Below are 24,331 nucleotides of genomic sequence, written 5' to 3' on the forward strand. Positions count from 1 at the left end.
TATTGTTATCCACATATTGTTTGGTCACAAAGCTGTGTAGTAGCAGAGGCTTAGCCATTTTAAATGGGTTTGCTTGCTGCTGCATGAAATGAAGAAAGAGTCAACATGTGCATTAAAACATTCCCCTCTCTTTTCCACAAGTTCGTGGTGAGGAACAGTTTCATGATCCATTAATTTTGAATTTGTCATCTCTCTGAAAACATTGCAAATAGAAAGGACTTCATGGTAAACTAGCTGCCATAAACTCCATTATATTAGGCTTGTTGCTATGTTTCATTTGCACTCCGTATGGTAAACTAGCTGACATTGAGCAACATATTCACTTTTACATGTCTGACCAACAGTTCCCTTGGAGCTTTTCTTTGATCTCTAGATGTCGGCTGCAGTTTCGGATCAGGAGCCATAGCATTGAACCTTCCCTCTCTGTTTTTCACTGCAAAATGTCTTTGGATGAATGTTCTGTAGCACATGGTTTTTCCATCTCTAGCTTCTTCACTCTTTACAAATACCAAGACCCGTATCTCAGGTAGTTTATGCAATCAAAATCGCAAAACACATTAATCAGTGACGCCATAGTCTTGATATGCAGCTCCCAGTCACCTTCCTGATCAGCATGTGCCAATTTGCTTTACTAGAGCTATCATGTGTGAAACATTTCCCCAGTACTTGCAAAGTTCAGATTTTTCTTCACATTCTTGACTAATTCTACAAACTTGCTTTCAGGTTTTTTGATTTTGAACTGAGTGTATTGAACATTGGCTGGCTTTGCGTTATGTCTTTTTGAATGAAGTGCTCCCTGTGCCTTGTTCACTTCTGAGATAAGATATCCAAAACCTAATTTGTTATTCCTTCTGCAGAAAGTATTCCAATGCAATGTTTCTATAGCATCAGATATGAAGAGCATATCTTGTAACGAACAAACATAATGAGTTCTGCTCAATACTGACTGGACAGTTTTGTTTCCAACGATTTCAGCCTCAATAAGTGCATTGTCTGTGCCACATCTACTGAGATAACTTCCTGCACACCACAATACAACTTTTGTCATGTGGAAAACACACCTCATTGGATAAAAATCATCAAAATCTACTGGATTGCTCATAGAAATCTAATCAACAATATGGAAAACACTTTTGTCACCAAAAATTGGCAGGATTGGTTAGTCTTCAAGCTGAGCACACACATTTTGGAAATGTTTTAGAGCCGTGTTTACTGTAGCGTAGTTTGTGACTGGAGATGGCATTACTGGTAAAAACCCAACCTCCTTCAGTGGGATGGTATTCTGGGACATCAAAACATGAATTCTAGCCCATGGAGGAACTGGCTTTTCTTCATCCTTCAATTTGCACCGAATAAGCAATACGATAATTTCTGTTAAATCAGCTTTGCAGACCGCAGCATCAAGTAGAAGAAGATCCATGTCCTCAGCCACTTTGAAACTTTCTGGTAGAATGTGGTGTGTTGATGGCTTGTGGTGATTTTTCACTCGTTGGCTAAGCAGTAGGGTTATAAGTTTGCAGCTTTGTTTATGCCTGCAGCTGACATAGCTTGTTTTCCATCAGCTACTTTATTGGTACAGTCTTGAAAAAGCACCATGACAGAATCATGTGTGCTGGATGTTCCAAACAAAGAAGAGTTGTCTTCAAAATTATCAAGAGCAGCAAGTGACATGGAAGTGGCGTGCTGTCGGATACACAAGATCTTACAGCATGAGCTGCTAACAAGTTCCTGCTCCCTACTATGTCATTACACCAATCCTATCCATTGAAGTGATTATCTCTCATCTTTTGCACTTGTTATAGACTGCGGGCCATCATCATGTGTAGCGTTGTTTTCTTTTTGCTGTGATGTAATTCATAAAACATGATTTGGAAAACACAGTGCATTTGCACATCATAAGCCTGTTGGTTCCTGGGATTGTCTTCCACTTCTTCGCTTACATCTTCAAGGTCATCCTCAATGTAGTTGGCTTCTGTTGCAAACTCAAGAACTTTAGTTTTAGCAAAGATGTAATAAATGGTAAGACAACATCCGGCATTCTTGTTGACTCCCATGATTTGAGGAGCTCTGGGGTATCACAAAATGTGTCATTAATTCCAAAATCTAAACCTTTCAGGATGTTTCTTAAAATGGTTCCTGCTGACTTTATTGCATCCTATGATCTTATTTTGACAGCAAGAATTCCGGTATCAAATCAGTTGAGAACACCATAAGTGGCTCATACTGTTTGTTAGACTGACAAAAACTAATTCTGTCTTTGGACATTCTCACCAGAAAAATCTTTATTTCGTTATTATGGATTAATACAGTTTCATCAATGTTGACCATTATTTCTCGGATCTCACTGAGTGTGAACCCCTAGCCATCACTCAAGAGTGGCTTTAAAACTTAATTTGCTTTTTCAAAGAGTGCAAACTTAACTGAAGGCTGGCGGTTATGTTGCTGCTGGGAGCTCATTGTACATTTATATTTTCGAATGTTTGCAAGCATGCAGTTCAGTTGGGCATAGACGTTCACTGCAAATACATTCACCTTGCTACTTAGATCAGCTACTCGGTTGAAAACGTTATCTTGGAAGAAACTAGCTGCAGTTAAAAACACGTTTTAACTTTGAGACTCACATACTCTGTACGTTATTCTTTCATCAATCACTTTGGCCATTGTTCTGGCTAAACCACAGAAAACAAATTGAGTTCACCTGCTTTCTGATCAGGTGTTGGAGGTGGACGAGGGGTAGCCTTCGATCTTCTAAGTGGATAGGCTTTGGGTTTGGTTGTCGTTGCTTTCTCAAAAGACTCTGATTCTTGTTGTGATACACTGGTTTCTGCTGTTTTTTTGAGAATTGTTTCCCAGGATTTTTTCCATTGTATACGACTTAAAGGACTTATTGTTAAAATTATAAAATATTAGATCCTCTTAACCCATCAGTTTTAGTTTCTTATGAACTTCGTATTTCCATATTTCTGCAGCACCTCAAACTCTCTGTACAGTGGCAGTTGATGGTAGCCTTTCTTTTGGATTAGTTTTGCATATGACACATATTTCTTTGTTGAAGGAGTCCTCAGATTTTGTAGTTAGCAACACTGTCAGGAGGTAAAGATCCTCTGCTACCACCTACTTTGCTCATGTTTACAAATTTGGATGAACGGCAAACCTGAAACAAAAACAATATAAAATAAATCACCAATATCATGGCTAAGACACTTCATTATAGAGCCGCCATTTTGGAAAGTGACAGAAAGTTTGCTCTTAGGAGTTATTTTCTAGCTCTATAAGACTACTTGACATCCAAAAGATATGTTTGACACCAAAATGAAGTATGTAGGTCTCATGGTTCCTGAAATATTACATTATCACTGCAACTCATCTGACATTTTCAAAAATGTCGTCCAGAAAAATTCAGCCCAGATGAGCAATGTCTACCGATGCCAACTTACTTCTTTAATGATACAAAAACACAAATCAAAAATGAAAATCTGCGGACAACAATTTTTTTATGAAGGTATATCAAGCTGCCAGGACTACTGGGAGAGCTGCCAGTGCTTTGCAAATCACCCACAAGAACTCCCTTGGAGTAGAGGAGCTTGCTCCCCTGCATCTACGCAAGGAAGAACTGAGAGGACCGGGACCACCAGAAACTCAATGCCAGACATCACCACTGCACTCAGGTTGGGTTTAGGGAAGCCCTTAAATACAAGATTTTGGGGTGTTACCCTGAGGGTGGCTACACCCTTCTTGTGTCCACTCCCTTTGGGGAGGGGGGACACATTCCTATCCTTATTGGTCCCTGTCCTCCAAACCAAGATGGATGATTCTGCAGGGAGAGGGTCACTTTAGTTCTGGACACCTTAGGGGTGGTCCCTGCTGAAGTGGTCACTCCTCCTTGTTTTTCCTAAGTTTCCTGCCAAAGTGGCTGCCAAACGTGGGGCTTTGTCCGGGGGAGCGGGCGTCTCCATTAGCTGGAGTGTCCTGGGGCACTGTAACATGAGGCCTGAGCCTTTGAGGCTCACTGCCAGGTGTTACAGTTCCTGCAGGGGGAGGTGTGAAGCACCTCCACCCGGAGCAGGCTTTGTTTCTGGCCTCAGAGAGCACAAAGGCCCTCACCCCACGGGGTCAGAAACTCATCTGCTAGTGGCAGGCTTGCACAGACGAGTCAATCCTACACTAGAGGATTGGGTAAAATACAGGGGGCATCTCTAAGATGCCCTCTGTGTGCAATTTTTTAAATAAATCTCACACTGGCATCTGTGGGGGGTTTATTGTGCTGAGAAGTTTGATACCAAACTTCTCAGTATTCAGTGAAGCCATTATGGAGCTGTGGAGTTCAAATTGTCAAACTTCCAGACCATATACTTAATATGGCCACACTGCACTTATAATGTCTAAGAATGGACTTAGACATTATAAGGGGCATATTGCTCATGCAGCTATGCCCTCACCTGTGGTATAGTGCACCCTGCCTTAGGGCTGTAAGGCCTGCTAGAGGGGTGACTAACCTATGCCACAGGCAGTGTTTTGGGGGCATGGCACCCTGAGGGGGGTGAAGATTTTGCCTTTTTCTCCCCACCAACACACACAATATGCAGTGGCAGTGGCCATGTGTTAGATGAGGGGTCCCTTAGGGTGGCAGAACACATGCTGCAGCCCTTAGGGACCCTCTCTGGTCACAGGGCCCTTGGTACCACTGGTACCTTTAACAGGAGACTTATCTGTGTGCCAGAGGTATGCCAATTGTAGAAACAATAGTACATTTTTAGGGAAAGAACACAGGTTAGCAGGATCCTAGCACACACTGTCAAGTCAGCATCAGTGTCAGGCAAAAAGGGGTTGGGGTTAACTGCAACAAGTGGCAGTTTCCTACACGGGGATATAGATTTTGCAAGCAATAAGTCAAAGAAATGTCAATCAACCACAAAGAAGCCTTATCAAAGTCAATGAATTGGACACATAGACATTTTTTAAAATAAAACTTAGGTAAGTCACAATGAGGTCAGTTAGAAGTATGTGGGGCAACCAACTCTGGTAGGGAGCAAGTCTGGTGGACCAGCAAGGTTCTCAAGAACAGTTACCTTCAGAGAGATCCTTTCCATGCTGGAGGAGCTCCAGTCACCACTGGACTACCAGTCGCCCCATGTCACGTTCACAGGCCATTTCTTCCTGGGTTGATAACTTACCTTCTGAAGGTCCCACCAACTCCCCAATAGCACTCCATGGCTCAGCGAGCTCTGGTGCAATTCTGTGTGTTGGGTCTTGTTCCTTGGTGCTGCATGGCGGCAGTGGTAGCGGTTTGAAAACTTTGGACTACCACTCGTCCCAGCAGTCGTCTTCAGCTGTTGTGTCCCTGTGCTGAAAACAGGAGGCTAGTCAACTGGCTCTTGGAGTTCTCTTGACTTGGCTGCGCTATAAAGACCATTTACTCTTGGAAAGGACAATGCAGGCACAGTTCCTCTCTTCGCCAGCCAGCAAGTGTAGTCTTTGACAGTGCAGCTTCTTTTGCCTGATCCCTCGGTGCAGCAGGACAGTCCTACTTCAGTCCTTCTTCCAGGTCAGTCAGGATCTGGGGTCTGCGTAACAGGGGTTCCCCTCTTACGCTCAGGAGATGCCCTTGGGGCAGGATGTGGTTAGTAGCCAATGGCCTACTAGGGTCCCTCCCTAACTGCTACCCATAGACTTGGCTCCGGGTGTTCTGGTTTTGGACAGTTGCAACCACCTGGTGTATGGCCATAGTTAAACCAGCATTACTACCTCTGCCTCAACCTTACCAATAATCTCTTGGATCTGGCCCTGTTCTGGCAGACAGATTCTGTAAAGGGTGCTTTTCATCAGTAGCATTGATTTCTGATAATGAAAAAGTGAAACCTTGCACTCAGCCTCCTCTTCCAGTCCATTTCTGAACTTTGTTTAAGGTTTTGGGAACTACACTGAGTAAGAGTGTGTACAGAGTGCTTCCATGAGCACATAAGGCAGAGCTTCATTCTAGGTACCATCTGTCCATCCCATGAGAGTTATATTTTGTTCAATTCTGTTGAACAATTGAGTGACCCCTGACCTACCCTAAGGCCAGTCACCACTCTTCAAGACGAGCAGATCCCCCATTCTGCCCTCCTGTCCCTGACCCCGCCTTTGCTTCCCTTGCCGTCTCTTCCCCGGTGCCAGTGGAGGAGTATCTAGTGTGTTCTACAATTGTATTGTATTTTGTTTTATTCATATCGAATTTCGTTCTCTGCTGTGTTTTCAACTGTATTTGTTCCCTTTTTCTGTCCGCTTTGTTTTTGCTGCTGTGTTTGCTGCCCAGTTCTCTTTCCGGCTCTTGATGGTTTTCCCCGTCCCTGCTGCTGCGTCACCTGCGGCCCTAGCCCCCTCGCACCCCCATTGGCCACCATCTCCCGCCTCCCAGCTGCTCCTCCCTCCCACTCTTAATGGCGGCCACTGTGCGGCTGCACCGATGCGCCAGAGGCAAGCCCGTCTGCGCCCAGCGCCTGTGCTGTCCACGCCTCTCCGACCCCCCCCAAAGCAGCACTACTCCTCCACAGAACTCCATGCCCTCAACCCAGGCCAGCACCCCGCCTGCACACAGGCCAACCCCAAGCAAACACATGGACCTTTCACATGTCACTTATGCCGTTTTTCCTGCACTCACACAAACACCAACAGCACCAACATGCACCACAACAACACTAACACGCACCACAACAACACTAACACCACCACAACAACACCAACACACACCACAACTACAGCAGCCCCTGCAACCACCTTAACTGAATTCTCCTAAACACCTGCTCTGTCCACAAACACGCCATCGATCTCTGTGACTTGATCACTACACACTCCCCTGACATCGCCTTCCTCACGGAAACTTGGATGAACCCCTCATCAGAACCGGACATAGCTATAGCCATCCCAGAAGGCTACAAAATCTCTTGCAGAGACCGCATAAACAAACCAGGAGGAAGCATCGCCATCATACCCAAAAGCACCATCAAGATCACCACCAACACTCTCGACACCCTAGACGACGCAGAACACCTACACTTCCTAATTCACATAAACGCCAACACCACCCTCAGAGGAACCCTCATTTACCGCCCACCAGGCCTCCGCCCCCCTTTCTGTGACGCCATCGCTGATACCATCAGCTCCCAGAAAGCATGGCGCCAAGAGCCCTCAATTAACAACTTCTCCGCCCTCAAAACTACCATACCATACGCCCACAACCAACTTATCCAGACCACCAAACGGACTTTCTACAAAGAATGCATAGATAGTAACTCACATAACAGCAAGGAGCTCTTTACCATCATCAAAGAGCTCACCAAACCCAAATCCTGGGCCATCGACCCCCTCACACACAAAATGTCTGCAACTCCCTCTCCAACTACTTCCACCTCAAAATCTTAGACATACACAACAGTTTCACACCCACCATCACCATCACCACCACTGACACCACTGAAATGACCAACAACACAGCAACCCCCCCAAACCACCCCCGCCCCCCCCAACCAACTTCACACCTGGACCCCAACCAACGACGAAGAAACTGGGAAAAAAACAAGAACTCCACTCACTCAGGCTCCCCCACAGACCCCTGCCCCCCACCACATCCTCAACAAGGCCAGCCCAATCATCGCTCCCCAGCTCCGCGCCATAATCAATAGCTCCTTCGATGCTGCTACCTTCCCAGACACCTGGAAGCACCCCGAAGTTACCACACTCCTCAAAAAACCCAAAGCAGACCTGGAAGACCTCACCAACTACCGCCCAATCTCTCTTTTCCCCTTCCCCGCCAATGTCGCTGAGAAGATAGTGAACGCCCAACTGTCTGACTTCCTAGAGGAAAACAACGCACTCAACGCCTCCCAGTCTGGATTTTGCAAGAACCACAGCACTGAGACTGCCCTCATCCCCTGCACTGACGACATCAGGACCAGAGTCGACAAGGGGGAGACCGTCGCACTCATCCTCCTGGACCTCTCGGCAGCCTTTGACACTGTTTGCCACCAAACCCTCCGCGCACGCCTTTTTGACGCAGGAATCCGGCACAAGGCCCTAGACTGGCTCACCTCCTTCCTCGCCGAAAGAACTCAGAAAGTCCGCCTCCCTCCCTTCCAGTCCCCAGCAACCAAGATCATCTGCGGGGTCCCCCAAGGTTCCTCCCTCAGCCCTACCCTGTTCAACATTTACATGGCCCGCTCGCCAACATCCTCCGCCCCCACAGAATCACCATCATCTCGTACGCAGACGACACCCAGCTCGTCATCTCCCTCACCAGGAACCCTTCCACCGCCAAGACAAACCTCCACGCCGGAGTCCTCAACACCGCCAAATGGATGACTGCAAGCCACCTCAAACTCAACTCCAACAAAACAGAAATCATCATCTTTGTCCCCAACAAGACAGTATGGGATAACTCCTGGTGGCCCACCGCCCTCGGACCACCCCCAACACCCTCCACCCACGCACGTATCCTCAGCATCATCTTAGACTCATCTCTCTCCATGGCCCAGCAAATCAACACCATATCATCCTCCTGTTTCAACACGCTTCGCATGCTACCGAAGACCTTCAAATGGATTCCCATAGAATCCAGAAAAAACGACACCCATGCACTCATCAGCAGCAGATTAGACTACGGAAATGCCCTCTATGCTGGTACCACAGCCAAGCTTCGGCAAAAACTCCAGCGTATCCAGAACGCAGCTGCACACCTCATCCTCAACCTCCCACGCCACGAACACATCTCCACTCACCCCAGAACCCTTCACTGGCTGCCCATCAGAAAAAGGATTGTCTTCAAAATCCTCATCCATGCCCACAAATCCCTCCACAACACTTGACCAGCCTACCTCAATGAACAAGTGAACTTCCACGCACCCACACAAATCCTCTGCTCTGCTCACCTTGCCCTCGCCACAGGGCCCCACACACACACAGCGCCTTGAGACCCTTCCGGGTGAGTAGGGCGCTTAATGCATTTTTTGATTGATTGATTGAATTCTGTATCAGAAGATCTTGACTAAGTTTAAAAAAGAAACAAGTTCAAAGTGGTCTCCATGGTCCAGATCCTTCATGCCCTGCAGTCTGCAAGATCATAGTGTATTTCAGTTTGTAAATTGACTCCTTCCATATCCAAAGGCAGTGATGTAGCAGAACTTTCTGAAATGTGTTGCATCTTCTGCAGTCTTTCCATTTGCCCCCACTCTATTGCTTAGCTGTTCACCTAGGTGATTGTGTGGCCACCCTTTTACAGGCATACCCTTCCCTTAGGTGGACAACTGAGTCTACGTATCAGATTCCCCTGAAGCAAAATTCACTCCCTTCAGACAACAAGCATCCAACTCAAGTGGGAAGGTTTCTCACTCTGGCCACTTCAAGAGTATATGCAGGTCACCATTGCAATGCTGTATACTGTTGTTGAAGAATGTTTCAGACCTGACACAGGGTCCACAATTACTGTAGACAAGTACATATGTTTAAACCTTACAGGAAGTAAACTGATAGCTTCATGTAGTTTTGATGCTCCAAGGCAGGTTACAGACGAGATCATTGGAGTGACATTTTCATTCTCAGTAGAAACCAGTTTTGTGAGTCAATTCCTGCAAAATGTATCTGTTGTAAAGGTTAAAAGAAGAGGTTCAGTTTTGTCCTAAAATATAATCTAGCAAGACTCTATTAATGATCTCCGCCTAGTGGGATCAGATAGAGAGAGACCCTCTTAGCATTAATTTGAGAGCTTTAGTATAGATATTGTTGTTATGTTTTTTGGCCAAGGAGAACCAGGAGAAAGCCCAGGATTTGCTGTTGTACTCTTTTCATTGTCTTCTGCTGATAGAGTAAGCTAATCTAAGGTGGAAGTGATCTTGGAAAAGGCAATAAATATGTATACCCCTACCAGGGCGGTGTTCACTGGACTGATAATACAATCTAAATGACAGTACGGACAAAATGGGGTAGCCTGCATTCTTTTCTCTTTCTGCACCTATTCAGTCTCTTCCCGAGACCTTATTCAAAATATACCTCTGGTTCAAACAGGTTTGGCACTTCAACTGAGAGACTTACTTTATAACTTTGGCATGAAGGAAGCCTCCTTGCATATCAGAAATGAAAGCACGTTTGTGGTAGCCAGGGTCCATTACCAAGACAAAGGTACCCTTTTCTTTGTAATATTTTGGTTACAAAAAATAAGTATTATAGTATCCTGTCTTTTGTGTTGTCCAACCAACAGATTCACTCGATGGTCGACTTGAGGTAGGGGTCTGACTAGAGGTTTCTCAGTTTCAGATCATGTAATTTCTTTAGGAGAGGTTACTTATGCTCTGCAAATGTACAAAGATCCTTCATTCCCACTTTAGACAGGCAGGGTGCTTCTGTCTTTTATTGAAATGAGGACTGTGGACATGGGGGTGCAGCACTCATTAGGGAAGTTTGCTGGGCAGATGTTGGTTTGCACATTTATTTTTTAAGCATTTTTCTTTGAACTTCTTTCATAAATTTAGATGTGTAACTACTTGAGAAAGTAAACCAGATGCTGCATTTTGTTTTCATACTTTTCATGTGTATGGTGATTTTATGTTACAATTTCCTCTCTTTACAGTAAAAATTGTGATATGATGGAACTGAGAAGACGTTATCAGAATTTATATATCCCCAGTGACTTTTTTGATACCCGATTTACCTGGGTGGATGCATTTCCCATTTTAAGACCATTTCAGATGGGAAACTATTGTAATTTCTATGTCATGAACCGAGAAGTTGATCCCTTAGAGAAAAATGTAGCTGTTCTGGATCCACCGGATGTCGATCACTCATTCAGTGCAAAGGTTTGTTTTCTTACCAATCCCTAAGGCTTTGTTGTGTCCATTGTGGATTGTGAAAGTTGAGCATGCAGCTCAGTTGTAGAAGAATCATAAATGATTAAGTTAGATGAATGAGTGTTCTTATTTATGGACATGTGAATGCATACTTTTACTCAGGTTTGACTCTTGTAATGTTGATGTAATGCTCTTTACCTGCCAGTGTTTAGATGTGACGTGCTGTAGGAGAAGTGTAATTGCCAATGGTATGGTATTTGTATGCTCTGTTAGTTGTTTGTGAGATGTGTGTAATGTGCTTGTTGTGTGAATGTAGTGTATCTTTTTGACTAGTGCTGCTTGTAGGTTACTCAAGGAGGATAGTCATAAGACTTTAAATCACAGTTGACACCAGATGACTGGGATTGCGCAGCATTGATATCATAGCTTGACCTAATTACTTGGTGTTGCTGTATTCTTTGAGAGGTATATCTAGTGGTATCATTAGCAGGTCAACTAGGTCGTATTCATACTTAACAGGGTCACTAGGTGTTGCCCTTGTCAGCATCTGCCCCTAATAGGAAATGCCTGTGCTGGATACACCCAAAGGATTGAATAAAGTGGATAGAAGTATTACAAGAATATCTCTGCCAACAAAAGCCTCAAAGTGGACACTTTCGTCTTACAATGGTAATTCAGAAACATTGGCCTTACAGCGATAAGCCCGAAACATTGTCTTTACAATGGTACTCCAGAAACCAAAAGCAGGAGGTCTGTTCCATTTGTTCCAGGGGAACTGAACAAAGGATGTAGGCAACAATCCCAGAAATAAAACTACTTCTTGCAAAAGCCTCTCAGAGTTTGCTTATGGTGCAGGGGGGTGTGATGTAAAGCGATTTTGGGCAGTGAGGTATTGAAGGGTGTGGTGGAATTTATTTTGTTGGGCTTTTTCGATATGAGCTTTTGTTTGGTGATTTGTAGAACTTTGGGCATGTGTGATATCTTGCTACTGCATTTGATGTGATGTGACATGGTGTGCTACACAGTGAGTTGTGCTCTTTGCTCTTGTGAGTTTGATTAGATTGTGGTTACAAGGGGTGTAGTTCAGGGTAGTGTTAAAGGATGAGCTTTGTTTTGGTGTGCAATAAAACAGTGATGGATGTTGAAATAAGGTTTGGAGAACTATCTTGTCCCACTGTGTTTCTTTGCACATAATCATAAGGTGCCGCAGGTTGTTTTTCATGAGATGTTGATGTGTAGTAGAGTATAATGAATGTGGTGCAGTGTGATGTGTGCCCAACAAAATGTGTAGAGAATGATTAGGTATGTAAATGTGAAGGACCACCGTCCTTTGGATTAACATGCTGCTTTGGTGTTCATTGTCCTCCTGGGGTCTAGCCTTGCAACCTTTTCCTCTTTTGGTATTTAGCACGGAAACCTGGACAAGGATGTACTGACAATTCTGTCTTTACGAGAGGAAGTTCAAATCACAAGATCCAGCCAGGCTTGCCAGATAGGAAATTCTGGGAGAGGCAGGAAGATGAATATATGAACAAAAGATTAACAAAAGAAATGTGTTCTTATATCTTCACAAAAGAAAACAAGTCATATCAGCACTCTGTATACCTTAGTATATTCCAACCAGTGCAACAACAAAAAAAATTACTCTCTTGGTTCTAAATAAATAAATACATACAATTGAATCCAGGGAGCGCTTGTTTAAAATTGTGTTTCAGTGCACTTGAAATGGTTTCGTTCCTTTGCAGAATTAAGGCTTGAGGAGTGCAGGGAGACCGATTGGTGCCCATTGAAACTTGTAGTACTGTATTATGATTGAAACTTCAAGTCTTTGGTTCACCTCTTTCTTGAGAAATCATTACCAACATTCTAGATTTTTTTCTGGGCACTCAGCAGTAAATGCTTCCTCAGTTATTACTTGATAAGGGCATACATCTGCTATGTCTCTGGTTTTGTGAAGCCCAGTGTCGTGGCTTTATTATCAACCAAGTGACCTATCTCAGGTTTGCAGTGCATAGTGAAGGTGTGACAGGCAACATGAGGATAGTAATCAAAAATGTTCATAAAGCACACATTAGTTCAGTATATCAACATAAAGTTCAGCCTCTTTTTAAAACATGCCCCTGCTAGTCAACAGGAGTATCCAAAATGTAATCAGTACTTTGAATCACACAACCTAAATGGACACCAAAAGGAGACAATTTCTCTCCAAATTGTGAGGCTGAATTACAATGTTCAATTCTTTTGTATAAGAACATGTGAATTCATAACATCTTTGATAGGTTCCTTTGTACCAAAGGAAAGTCCCAATTCATTTTACTCATCAGTCCTCAACAAAATCCTAAATTATGTGTATTTGGTGCTTGGGGGGAGAGGGGCCAGACCTTGATGAATCAAGGTCACCCATAACAGTGAGGTCAAGCTATGTGTCACCAAGCCTCAGAATACCCCACACCATGATCAGTCGATGTCAAAGGAAAGGTCCTGTTCCCATTGCCGCAGTCGTTCCTGTGGCAGATCTTCAGCTGGGTTGAAGTCCTCATGTAAGTTTAAAAAAAAAGAAGCATATGAAGACCAAGCCTCTTCCCGCCACTCAAGAGAAGACAAAAGAGCGTAAATATGCCTCTTGGTCTCGTTTTCAAGCTTAATCACGTTTGGAGCTGATTCAGACTCTCATCTCAGGGCAATCATAGTTTCTGGGTCCCTTATTGGCACTACAGCAAATCCACAGGTTCTGGGAAGCCATACTGAGTCTCTTTAGCATGCTGCTGGCTCTCTCTGGCGTGCCTCCAGGTCCCAAGGAACCACGAGAACCTTCAACAGAAACTCCGCTGGTGGGTCAGTCCTTGGTGCCTCCGGGAACCTTTGGATCTATTACAGGCCCTGCACTGGCTTTGGTGCTGACATCGGTCATGGCACCACAATCAAAGCTAAACCCTGGAGTATTGACACCAATGCTGATTCCGCACAACCTATTACAACCAATGACTCTGCTTCTAGTTCGACCGAGGCCGCAGCCCGATCCCACTGCGTCATATCCTTCCAGCAACCTATTGGACTCTGACACCTTGCTCTAGCTTCAAGAAAGGTCCCAGACTCTGGCCCAACCCTCTACTTCTTTTCCGGCGGTAGTCTCTCATCTAGATGCTTTTGAGGCCGTTTAGGGTGAATTTATCCAAATCTAGCATCCTTATCAATGCAATCTCACCTACCGAAGTTCCCACTGTACAAGCCTTGGCTCTCTTCCGCTGGACTCCTGACACCATCAAATATTTGGGCCTCAACCTCTCGCCTACATTAGCCACCTGGTCCTGTGCAAATTGGCCGGGACTTAGCGAGCACAAAGATGGAGACCCCTCCACATCTCATGGTAGAGGTGTCTCAGTCGAATCAAATGAATGTCTCTTACCTGTTTCAATCTCTCACCACGCCGATCCTGCAAGATGACATAGTACGGTTGCAGTTCAACCTTTGGTCCTTCATTTGGAATGGAAGAAGGCCTCACTTGTCTAACACTGTCTTGATGCAGCCCTGAGATAGGGGCAGTCTGGGATGCCCCAACCTCTTGGAATATTACTGGGCAGGCCACTTGCCATATATCTTGGCATGGACTGCAAGAGAGAGAGAGAGAATAAACCACTGGTTCCATATGGATAGGGTAGGGGCCGGCTGGCCCTTGTGGAACTTGCTCTGGCCCCCACACCATGCTAGACCATGCAGTGCCTACCTCGCCACGCTGTCCAAAACATTCCTCGATACATGGAACAAGTTGGCCACTGTGAAGGGCTTAACTACCTTTCGTTCACCAACTACTAGTAGCTGCTTAATCCTGCATTGTCTGCTCACGCCTTTGCCGATTGGACAATCGGAGATTTTGCACGCTCACCGACCTGTTCTAGGGGGACAATATCAAGACATTCGATCAATGCAGAAAGGAATATCAACTGCCTGACATGGACCACCTGCAATATCTTCAACTACACCTCTGGGCTCTACACCCCTCTGTCTATTCTGACGTGTTCGGCTCGTTCACTTCTCCGGTACTTCTCTCGCATAGAATTTACTTGCTTCTCCCCACTGCAGCTATGGACACTGCGGATAATTCTATGACACTGCAGCAGCAATCCTAAGCCTTCGCTTTGGCCTCCCAACAAATTGGGTTTATCCCTATCCCACAATAGGCCTCATACTTTGAACATTAGCACCCCCATTCTCACCTTTTGGAGCTGCTTTGTGAATTGTTAGAGTTGTTTATTTACAGTTGATGTATACATCCTGGTCCTATTTCCATTTCTCTTTCCTTCCCCTCTTGTCCCTGACCCTCCCTCTCTTGAAGCCACAAGTTGACATATGGAATGCATATTGTTTTTGAACCATGGTCTAGTATTTCTATGTGCCTAAGATTACTGACATAAGCATGTTTCTTTACTTACTTTGAGCTAAAGCTATAATGCACCCGTAGTATGGAGCTGATTGTACTCAGCATACAGCTGTGCGTCTTAATGTCAGAACAATTAAGAGATTACAAAAGAAGAAAGGGCCTAGATCATTCACAATCCAATTTACACAGAGTCCGGTAATCTCCATTATGATGAAGGGGACAAATTTATTCACCATTATACTGATGACAACTGGTTTGAAGAGCTGCAAGATACCAGTGGACTGGATACTTCTCTAGACACAGGTCTGGTCTTTCCACCTGGGCCAGCTACTGAAGAAAGGCCCTGCTTTGCAGTGGTGATGTGAAGAGTGGCTGAGGTTCTTGACCTCAAGTGGCCCACTAATAAGGAGGTGGCAGCCAATGTTCTCACCAAAGTTCTCCAACCTGGTCTGAACTACTTGGCCCTTGCTACTTTTCAATGAGACACTCGCATATATCCTTCTTAGGACATGGGCAAAGCCATGTTGTGGACCGCCAGGTCGACCAGAAGACAGCAAGGCACCACTGCCCTGCCCCAAGTGACCTTGTTTTTCTTATGCAACATCCGATTCCAGAAAGCTTGATGGTGCAAGTATCCACAAACCGGGTCAACCCCAATGACTTCCCTACCGCCCCACTGAATAGAGAGATTAAGCACCTCAAAAACTTTGCAAACACAGTTCTGCTCTACTAGTCTGGTATTACGGTCTGTCTAATTCAGCTGCCTATTGGCCAGCTATACCCATTCCCTCTGGGATTCTGTTGCTCAGGTACTACATGCTGTATTGGAAAACTTGCTTCCCACATTTACACAAGCTATTCAGGATGGCAACGATGCAGCAACATTCACAATTTCCTGTGGGTGGAATACTTCTGATTGCCTTCCTCAGGCAAGGGGCACCATCTTGACACTTAGAAGACATACCAGGAAGAGGTCTACGGGCTTCTCCAGGGATGTTAGTCTTCCTTAATGCACTTGCCCTTAGATGGCTTTCGCCTCTTTGGCTAGAAATTAAACTCGGCCATGGAGCACAGTTTTCCACCCTTCATGTCTTGGGTTGAGGTTTCCAGTACTACCAACCTATTCATCCAGCTCAGAAGACTCTACAGCTTTTTCAGGCTTGAGGCTGTGGTACTCACAGACAACTCGGACAGCAGGTGCTGCAAACAACCCATTCCCCAGGTCTTCCAGCTGTTGCAAAACCTCTTTAGTGAGCCCTTTCTGGGTCACACTCACTGTGTCAAAGGGTGGATTCAACTATTTCTCCTGGGTGGCAAGCTATCCTTCAGACAAACGGGCCCTGTAAGTTGTCAAGAGGGGCTGGGCCCTTCTCTTTCTTTTGACCTGGCTATGAGGTACCACCATCACAGCAAATGACGAAGAGCCATCTTTCCTTCTTGCAGCAGGAACTGCTGGCCTTTTTGGCCAGAGGGGCCAGATAGAGAGTTCTGGCCTCAGAAGTAGGAACTAGGTGTTACTCCTGCTACTTCCTCGTGTCGATGAAGGGTGGAGGCATTCACCCTGTTTTAGATCTTTGCCCTCTCAGAGCCTTCCTACAAAAAGTGTAATTCAAGATGCTTACAAAAGCCCAGGTTTTGTCTTCCTTTGACCTTGGAGATTGAATGGTAGCATTAAACCTTCAGGGCGCTTATTTCCTGCAGGCCAGCACATGCTGTCTGCGGAGCAGCTGCACTCTCAGTTCACTCCCCTTTGGCCTCACCTGTGCCACTCAGGTGTTCACAAAAGTGATGGCGGTGGTTGCAGTGCATCTTCGGAAGTCAGGGATTCCAATCTCCCCCTCCTACCTGGATAGCTGTCTCCCAAGGTGGGCTCACCATAGACAGTCGTCACCCAACCCCAGACTACGACAGATCTATTAATATCTTTGAAGTTTTATTTCATGTGCCAAAGTCACACCTGCCTCCTTTACAGACACTCGCTCCCTTTCATCTGGGCTATTATGGGCACCATGCAGTTTCATACCAATCCCCAGAAGGGGAGAGTCCAGGATCTTTCAGCTATGAGTTTGGTGTTTCATCCTCTGTCCAGGATCTCAGTGAGAATATCTCTAAGGCTGCTGAGACTGATGGCCTCTCCTGCATCCTGCTGGTTGAGCATGTGAGGTTCCATGACCAGGCTCTGCAGTGTGATCTGAAGTCCCAGTGGGCACAGACTGTGGGGGAATCTCTAAAAACACATCTAGATTTTGGAGAAGCATGTATAAGGCCTGCAGTGGTCGCTGATGGATTGAGGTTGGGTAAGCGGCAGACCGCGTCCCCTATTTCACTAAGAGCTAACAGGGGTGACCGATGCATCACTTCTTTGTTGGCTTGGGCATCCTGGAGTGGTAGTGATCAAATGCATCTGGCCTCCAATGGAGGCCCTGGTCTATATCAACCTCGTTGAGTTAGGGGCCACCTGTTTGGTGTTGAAAGGCTTCCTGCAATCCATCAAAGAGACGCTGATGCAGGTGCTCATGGACACCACCACTTTCATGTGGTACTGCAACAAGTGGGATGGGTTCGTGGACACTACGCTAGGAAAATTCACGTCTCTGGACTTGGCTAGATCACCAGGGAATTCTGGTGACACACCACCTGGTGGGTTAATTGAGCGCCACAGCGGACCCATAAAACCATCCAGCCTTGTGGATCACGAAGGACAGTTACATCTGGAGGATGCACAAGGTCATATGGGAAACCTTAGCTCGATCTCATCTCTACCACTGAAAACACACAATGTCAGCACTGTTGTGCTTTGGAGTTTCCAAGGCGTCTCTTGCTCATAAATGTGTTTCACTAGAGTGAAACTGAGGACTTCTGTACCTGTAGGTCTTTTCACTGATACTGGTCCTGCCCTGAGTTCTAACAAAGATCAAGACCGACCACATCGCATGCCATACCAGACTCCTGGACATGAGCATCTGACCTCTGATCAGGTTGCCCTTTTGGAAGGATCTTCTGTGAGGCAGCATGGCAGGGTCTTGCACCCGGGCCTGAGCAACCTCCACCTCCATGCTGGAGATTAAACGACAACAGTGGAGTGCTTTTGATCTTTCTTCAGAAGTGGTTGCTGTCATCTTGGCAACCAGATGTCCTTCAGACAAATCAGTAGACACCTACTGTTGTGATACCTGTATGGTCTGGTACGCTTTCAAGCAGATTTATCTACACTGGAGATTAAACGGCATCAGTTGAGTGCTTTTGATCTTCCTCCAGAGGTGGTTGCTGTCATCTTGGCAGCAAGATGCCCTTCAAACAAATCTGTAGATGTCTACTGTTGGAATCAATTTATGGTCTACTGCTCTTTCAAGCAGATTGATCCACACCCTGAACAAATGGCACTTAAATTTAGTCCTTGCATTTCTCATGTGTATGCCTTTTAAGATACTTTACGGTTGTTCTCTCAGGCTTATTACCCTCAAAGTTTTTCTTGTCTCTATATCAAGAGTATAGCTGGTCTTCGAGCTACTCTCCCTTTATGTTAACTCTCTTAATAACATGTTCTACCTGTACAAGCCAGTCCTCTGGACACGAGCTTCCTTCCTTTCTAAAGTGGTGACTCTGTTTCATGATGGTCAGAACATGATTTTTTTTGGCATTCTTTGCTCCACCCCACCCCGCTTAGGAGGCAAGGATTCACTGTTGGATCTAGAAAGAGCACAATGCTTGTATATAACAGAAACCACTGGGTGGACAATCAACTCTTTATCGGGTTCACTAGAGTGAAGCAAGAAAAGGTTGTGCAGAAAAGGATCCTCTTGTGCTGGATCATGCCCTGCATTAAGATCTGCTACGCACTTTCCAAAAAGCAGCCCTCTCAAGGCTTGCGTGCTCCCTTTTCCAGAGCCAACACTGCTACCACTGTGTCCATGGGAATACCAGTTCTAGTCTAGACATTTGCCAAGCCACTGAATGGGCATCACTCCATACATTCATGTCACACTATGGTCTGGACAACCAGGTCTGCCGGGAAGGGCATTTTGCGCACTCATTATTTCAGGACTCTCTTTTTTTTGGGTCAGTTCATGGGCCCATAACCAAGGAGGTATTACTTCGATATTTATTGAGAAGGTGAGGAATCTGTTGTTAGAACTCTCTGTCAGAATAACGACTTACTTAACTTTGTTAACACACTTTCTGTTAGATACTTTATCTAACCATAGATTCCTCACTGACCCAATTCCACTCTGAGTGAACTTGTCTCTTCACATAAAAAGATCTCACATTAGGAATCTGCATATTGGTTCAGACCAGTCTGTTTGGGTCCACAACTGTGGCATTCAAGAAAACAATGTTATGGCACATAGTTAGCACCTATTTTGGGCCTGGGCAGTCACATCCAGCATGGGCCAAACTTGATGCAGAGCCACTGGCACGCAGGGGTACTGCTAAAGAATGTCTTGATCCAGTGTAGCGCCTGGGAAAGTGGCTAAAACACTAGGCAATTTTCCTAGTGGTACACTACCAGGTGGGATCTCTAAACACCAAGATGGACAAACTAATTCGCCGACACCTAGCAGATCATGAATGGCAATTACACTCGGAGGTGGCACAAGGTTTCTTCCTAGAATGGGGAGAACCTTGGCTTGGTTTTTTTAATACTCATTTTATAAAATTTTACATGCAACCATAAGGAAAGCATGCCCAGCACAATGTTACGGGTAGTATGTGCCAGTGTCTCATATACCTCACTTATCCTTAACAGAGAAGTGGGGTCAATACTGGATTGGGGGAGGGGGTTAGGAAATAGCCAGTTACCTAGAGACTATACTATGGAGGAGGAACCAGCCATGGGTACGATGTAAATCCTGATAGCAGTTGCTTTGCACACCTTGCTTCACTATGCTCCCTGAGGTTCGGGCTCATTGCCTGTGGTGGTGTATCCCTCTGATTCGCTGCATGGGCTGGAGCAACAACTATAACCCCGCCTCTCATGGCATCCAGGGGTCTCTCCAAAGGGGCCCATATGTCTTTGGGGTGAGAACAAACAGGCGTCAGTTCCCAGTAAGCATTCAACTACTCCCGGCAGTACCTGCGTCCCTAAGCCACCCATCCCTACAAAGCACCGGACGGCTCCCACAATGCCTCGATATTTGATGCTTTGCCAGCAATTTTAGAATGGGCGTCATCTTCTGTGTTTCAGCTGGAACGTCCTTGACATAGCCAAGAAACTCTAACTTCAGGGAATGCTTGTGGGTATGCCCCATAATTTCCTCAATAGCATCAAAGACTGTCACTGAAATGCAGCACTCCTGGGCAGTCCCACGCTAAATGCAGAAAGTCATTGATTGGTGCAGCGTACACAGCTCGCATCCTAAGTCAATACCAGTCTATATAGCCTCTCCGGTTTGCATTATAATCTATGTAAATATTTTAAATGAATCAAGTGTAGCCTGTAATTCAGGAAAAGGGCTTGAGATTGAGTGCAGCGGTACTTTCCACTGTTCATCTGGTAAGGGGGCGCTAGATTCACCTCCCTGGGAGCCCGGGACACATATTTGGCGCTTAGCTGCATACCGGGTTCTTTGCCCCCCACTCTTGCGTTATAAGGTGGGATCTGAGCTGCTTACGAAAATACGCTGGAAGTGGAAGGTCAATGAACAGGTACAGGATTTTAGGAAGAACCACCATTTTAGCTATAGCAAGCCTCCCAGTTAGCAACAGCGGGAGCTTTATCCATTCCTCCACCTGCTCTTCCAGCGAGACCATCAGCCTGCTGTAACTGGCACGCCAGAGCTCATCGAGGTCACGGCTGAGTCAGATCCTCAAGTATCTAACTGGTTCCTGCTTCCATTGCAAAGTAAATTCAGTCAAACTCTTTGGTTGTCGCTGTCAGGGGGAATATGTTTGATTTGACTTAATGTTAACACCAGTGATACCCCGAATTTAGTGAACTCTGTGATGAGCGGGTTCATTTTGTCCTGCGGGTCTCTGACATATAGCGTGACATCCTCTGTGTACATAGATACTGGGACTTTATGTGGCGTAATCGCCAGTCCGCAATGAGAGTGGTGTTGCCGCGGAGAAGCCGCTTGTGACTTCATTGCGATCACAAATAGTGTGGGTGGTAGGGGGCAACCCTGCCGGATTCCCTGAAATATCACAAACAGAGGAGTGATGTACCCATTTATGCACAGTCTAGCAATTGGCTGGGTGTATAATAACACTATCAGTTGAATAAACTCGTCCCTCAGGCACACCAGCAGTTTAAACATGTAGGGCCATTCAGGCGATCGAATGTCTTGGTGGCACTCAAGAGTACTGCAGCAGCACTCAGGCCAGGGTTAATGGTATGGAAAAGGTCAAAGAAAGTGTGTAAGTTATAGGCCGTCTAGTGGCCCGGTACAAACACAGACTTCTTCGGATAGGCTATGTTCAGCAAGAGTGGAAGTAGCCTCAAGTCTATCAGCTTTGCCAAGATCTTGTTATTTGTGTTAGTCAGGGAAAGGGGTCTGTATAAATCACTGTATTGAGGCTCCTTATCTGGCTTGAGTATAGTAACAATCAAGGCTTCCCTGAGGGATGGGGAACACGTCAACAGTAACTCTTCCTATGTTATTAGGAGATGCGGGGCGAGGAGTGAGTCATATTCCTGATAAAAGTTGGCAGAAAGACCATCCAAGCCTGGTGTCTTGTCACAAGGTAGACCATTGATAACCTGAATAACCTCCTCCTCCGTGAAAGGCTCATAGTGGAGCCTCTAGTGGCCCTCCTCAATCCAAAGCAGCTGCACTGAATCGAAATAGAATTTAAAATCTGGGGTGCGAGGACTGCATGGACGCATTCAAGTCAGAGTAGAAGGCATCATTGTATGCTGTATAATTATGTAATCAATAGCCCAGGGTTTGTGAAGCATGTTGGTTATGGTCTTACCTGCTTTATTGCCCTCTCCATACTGCGTTCCCTGGGCCTCCCTCTCCAGAAAATGTTTCTCTATGCGCTGTTACGTCATAGTCAGAAAGCTTACAGCCTATGGATGCTAGTGTTAATTCACAACAGGTGTCAAAGTATTGGAGTTCCAAATTTAGAATCTCCCCCTCAAGCCTTGCCAGCTGTCCATGCAGAGCTCGAAGCACCCCTGCCTGCTTTACTATGCAGACCCCCTTGAAGCTTCCCAAAAGATGGAATGGAGATGAAACAGACTGTGCATTATGCTCAAAGTATTCTAGGATATCCATTCTCATTCGCTATAAAACACCTGGCCACGAAGAGAACCGGCCAGCCAAAGCCAGGTAGAAGCAGGCATCTTGTACTCCGGGGTTGGGTAAACTCTAACAGAACTAGAGCTTGGTCACATAGCTTCCACAAGAGGTACTTTAATTTATTGGTCTAGTGTTGGAAATGGCCCTTTATGTAGGGTTATCCCCAAATGTTTTGCATTTCTCTTCCTATTTTTCTGACACTATTTTTTTTGGCTTCAGCACTTTACTGCTGCTAAACAGTGCTAAAGTGCATGTACTCTCTCCCCTAAAACTTGGTCTAATTGGCTTACACCTGTTTGGCTTTTTTAATTTACCTCTAAGTCCCTTGTATAGTCGTATACTGTTAGAAATGGGGTCTTTGGTTGGCAGTCAGGTTACCCCCTGTCCAAGTAAGGACCCTCACTCTAGTCAGGGTAAGTCACACACAATCCAAATTATCCTGTGCCCACCCTCTGGTAGCTTGGCACTGAGCAGTCATGCTTAACGTAGAAGGCAGTGTGTAAAGTATTTGTGCAATAAATCATGCAATAACGCAATGGAACACCACAAAAATACACCACACAGTGTATATAATATTTATCTGGATAAATGCAGGTCAAAACGATCAAAATGCAATAAGTATATTTTGAGATATCAATGTAAAAATGATATAAAGTGTCTTTAGTCTATTAAAAGCAATAAAGGTCTCTTGCAAGTAAAAAGTACCTGGTTTGCGTTCAAAATCTCTGCAAAGAACCGCAGAGGAGGAGATTCATGGAAAACAGGGAGGTGTGCGTCGATTTCTCGTGCCGCACACGGCGATGCGTCATTTATTTTTCACGCAGGGAAGGCTTAGCGTCAATTTCCGGCACTCTGTCATGGATCCTCTTCGGGTTGCAGGGTTTTTGGACACCCCAGGGATGATGCGTTGAAAACCTGCACTGACAGGACGAAGTCACAGGGGCTGCATCGACCCAGTGGGCCTTGCGAGGAAATTTCTACCGCACGGGAGGCACTGCGCTGATTCCTCTCTAGAAGTCAGGCTGCGTCGTTCCGGCTCAGTTGTGCGTCAATCTGTTTTACTTTCACTAATGACCAACTGAAAACAATCTCTGGAATGCACTTCTTAGTTTAAAGAAGACATTTATTATTACTTCACCACAAGGTTCCTGAGACAGGAGATTAGTAGGATGGAGGCACACGTTTAAAAATAGTCACAGCAATGAAAGGAAAATATATCAAAGTGATTCTCAATTGCAATGTACACAGCAAATATATGTGATTATATTATAGCATAACTGTCAAAGCAAAGAATAAAAGTCAAAATTCATCACTGTAGGGCCTATCACTGCTCGTCATCTTTCTCATGCCTGCAAGTTGATGACTCCAGTTCAACTGCGAGAAAGAGATTTTCCATCCGTATGGGACAGGTCAGGCAGCTGACGTCCGCTCCTGACTGAAGTCTCTGAAAATTCCCCTCGCTGCTGCCCAGGGACACCTTTTATAGATTAAAAGGCCCTTCCCTCTAATAGTCAAAACGTGCTGGCTACTATAGGTCAGAGTTGGAAGAAAACAAGCGTCAAAGGTTGGCCAAGTCTTCAAGGCTTGTTTTTCCCAAGGCTGCACTAGAGAAAAACACAAAATATGCGCTTCCTTATCATGATTAGTGTTCGGTTAGAGAATCTACGAAAAACACAGCTTGGTTTACCATGTGGAAAAACACAGCTCATCTGCAATGTCTCAACTGCAATGTCTAACGCCATGAGAAAGCCAATAGGTAAACTGAATACAAAATGTCTAATGCCACATTAAAGCAAATAGGCAGCTAAACTGAATACAGAATGTAATGTCTAATGCCACGTTAAAGCCGATAGGCAGCTAAACCGAATACAAAATGTAATGTGCTACTGGTGAAC

The 24,331-nt window shown here is 45.3% G+C and overlaps 1 protein-coding gene across 4 annotated transcripts in view; it reads left to right on the forward strand.

Moving 5' to 3' along the window:
- The window catches only part of CCAR1 (cell division cycle and apoptosis regulator 1), a 1,667,827-nt gene that overhangs the window by 538,726 nt on the left and 1,104,770 nt on the right, over nucleotides 1-24,331 (forward strand). For all 4 annotated transcript variants that reach the window (XM_069240502.1, XM_069240501.1, XM_069240500.1 and 1 more), the window contains one exon: nucleotides 10,598-10,823. In XM_069240502.1, coding sequence (XP_069096603.1) covers nucleotides 10,598-10,823 — 226 coding nt within the window. The remainder of the gene's footprint in view (nucleotides 1-10,597; nucleotides 10,824-24,331) is intronic.

Source organism: Pleurodeles waltl, chromosome 6 (genome assembly GCF_031143425.1).
Source record: "Pleurodeles waltl isolate 20211129_DDA chromosome 6, aPleWal1.hap1.20221129, whole genome shotgun sequence".
In the NCBI taxonomy this organism is placed as follows: Eukaryota; Metazoa; Chordata; class Amphibia; order Caudata; family Salamandridae; genus Pleurodeles; species Pleurodeles waltl.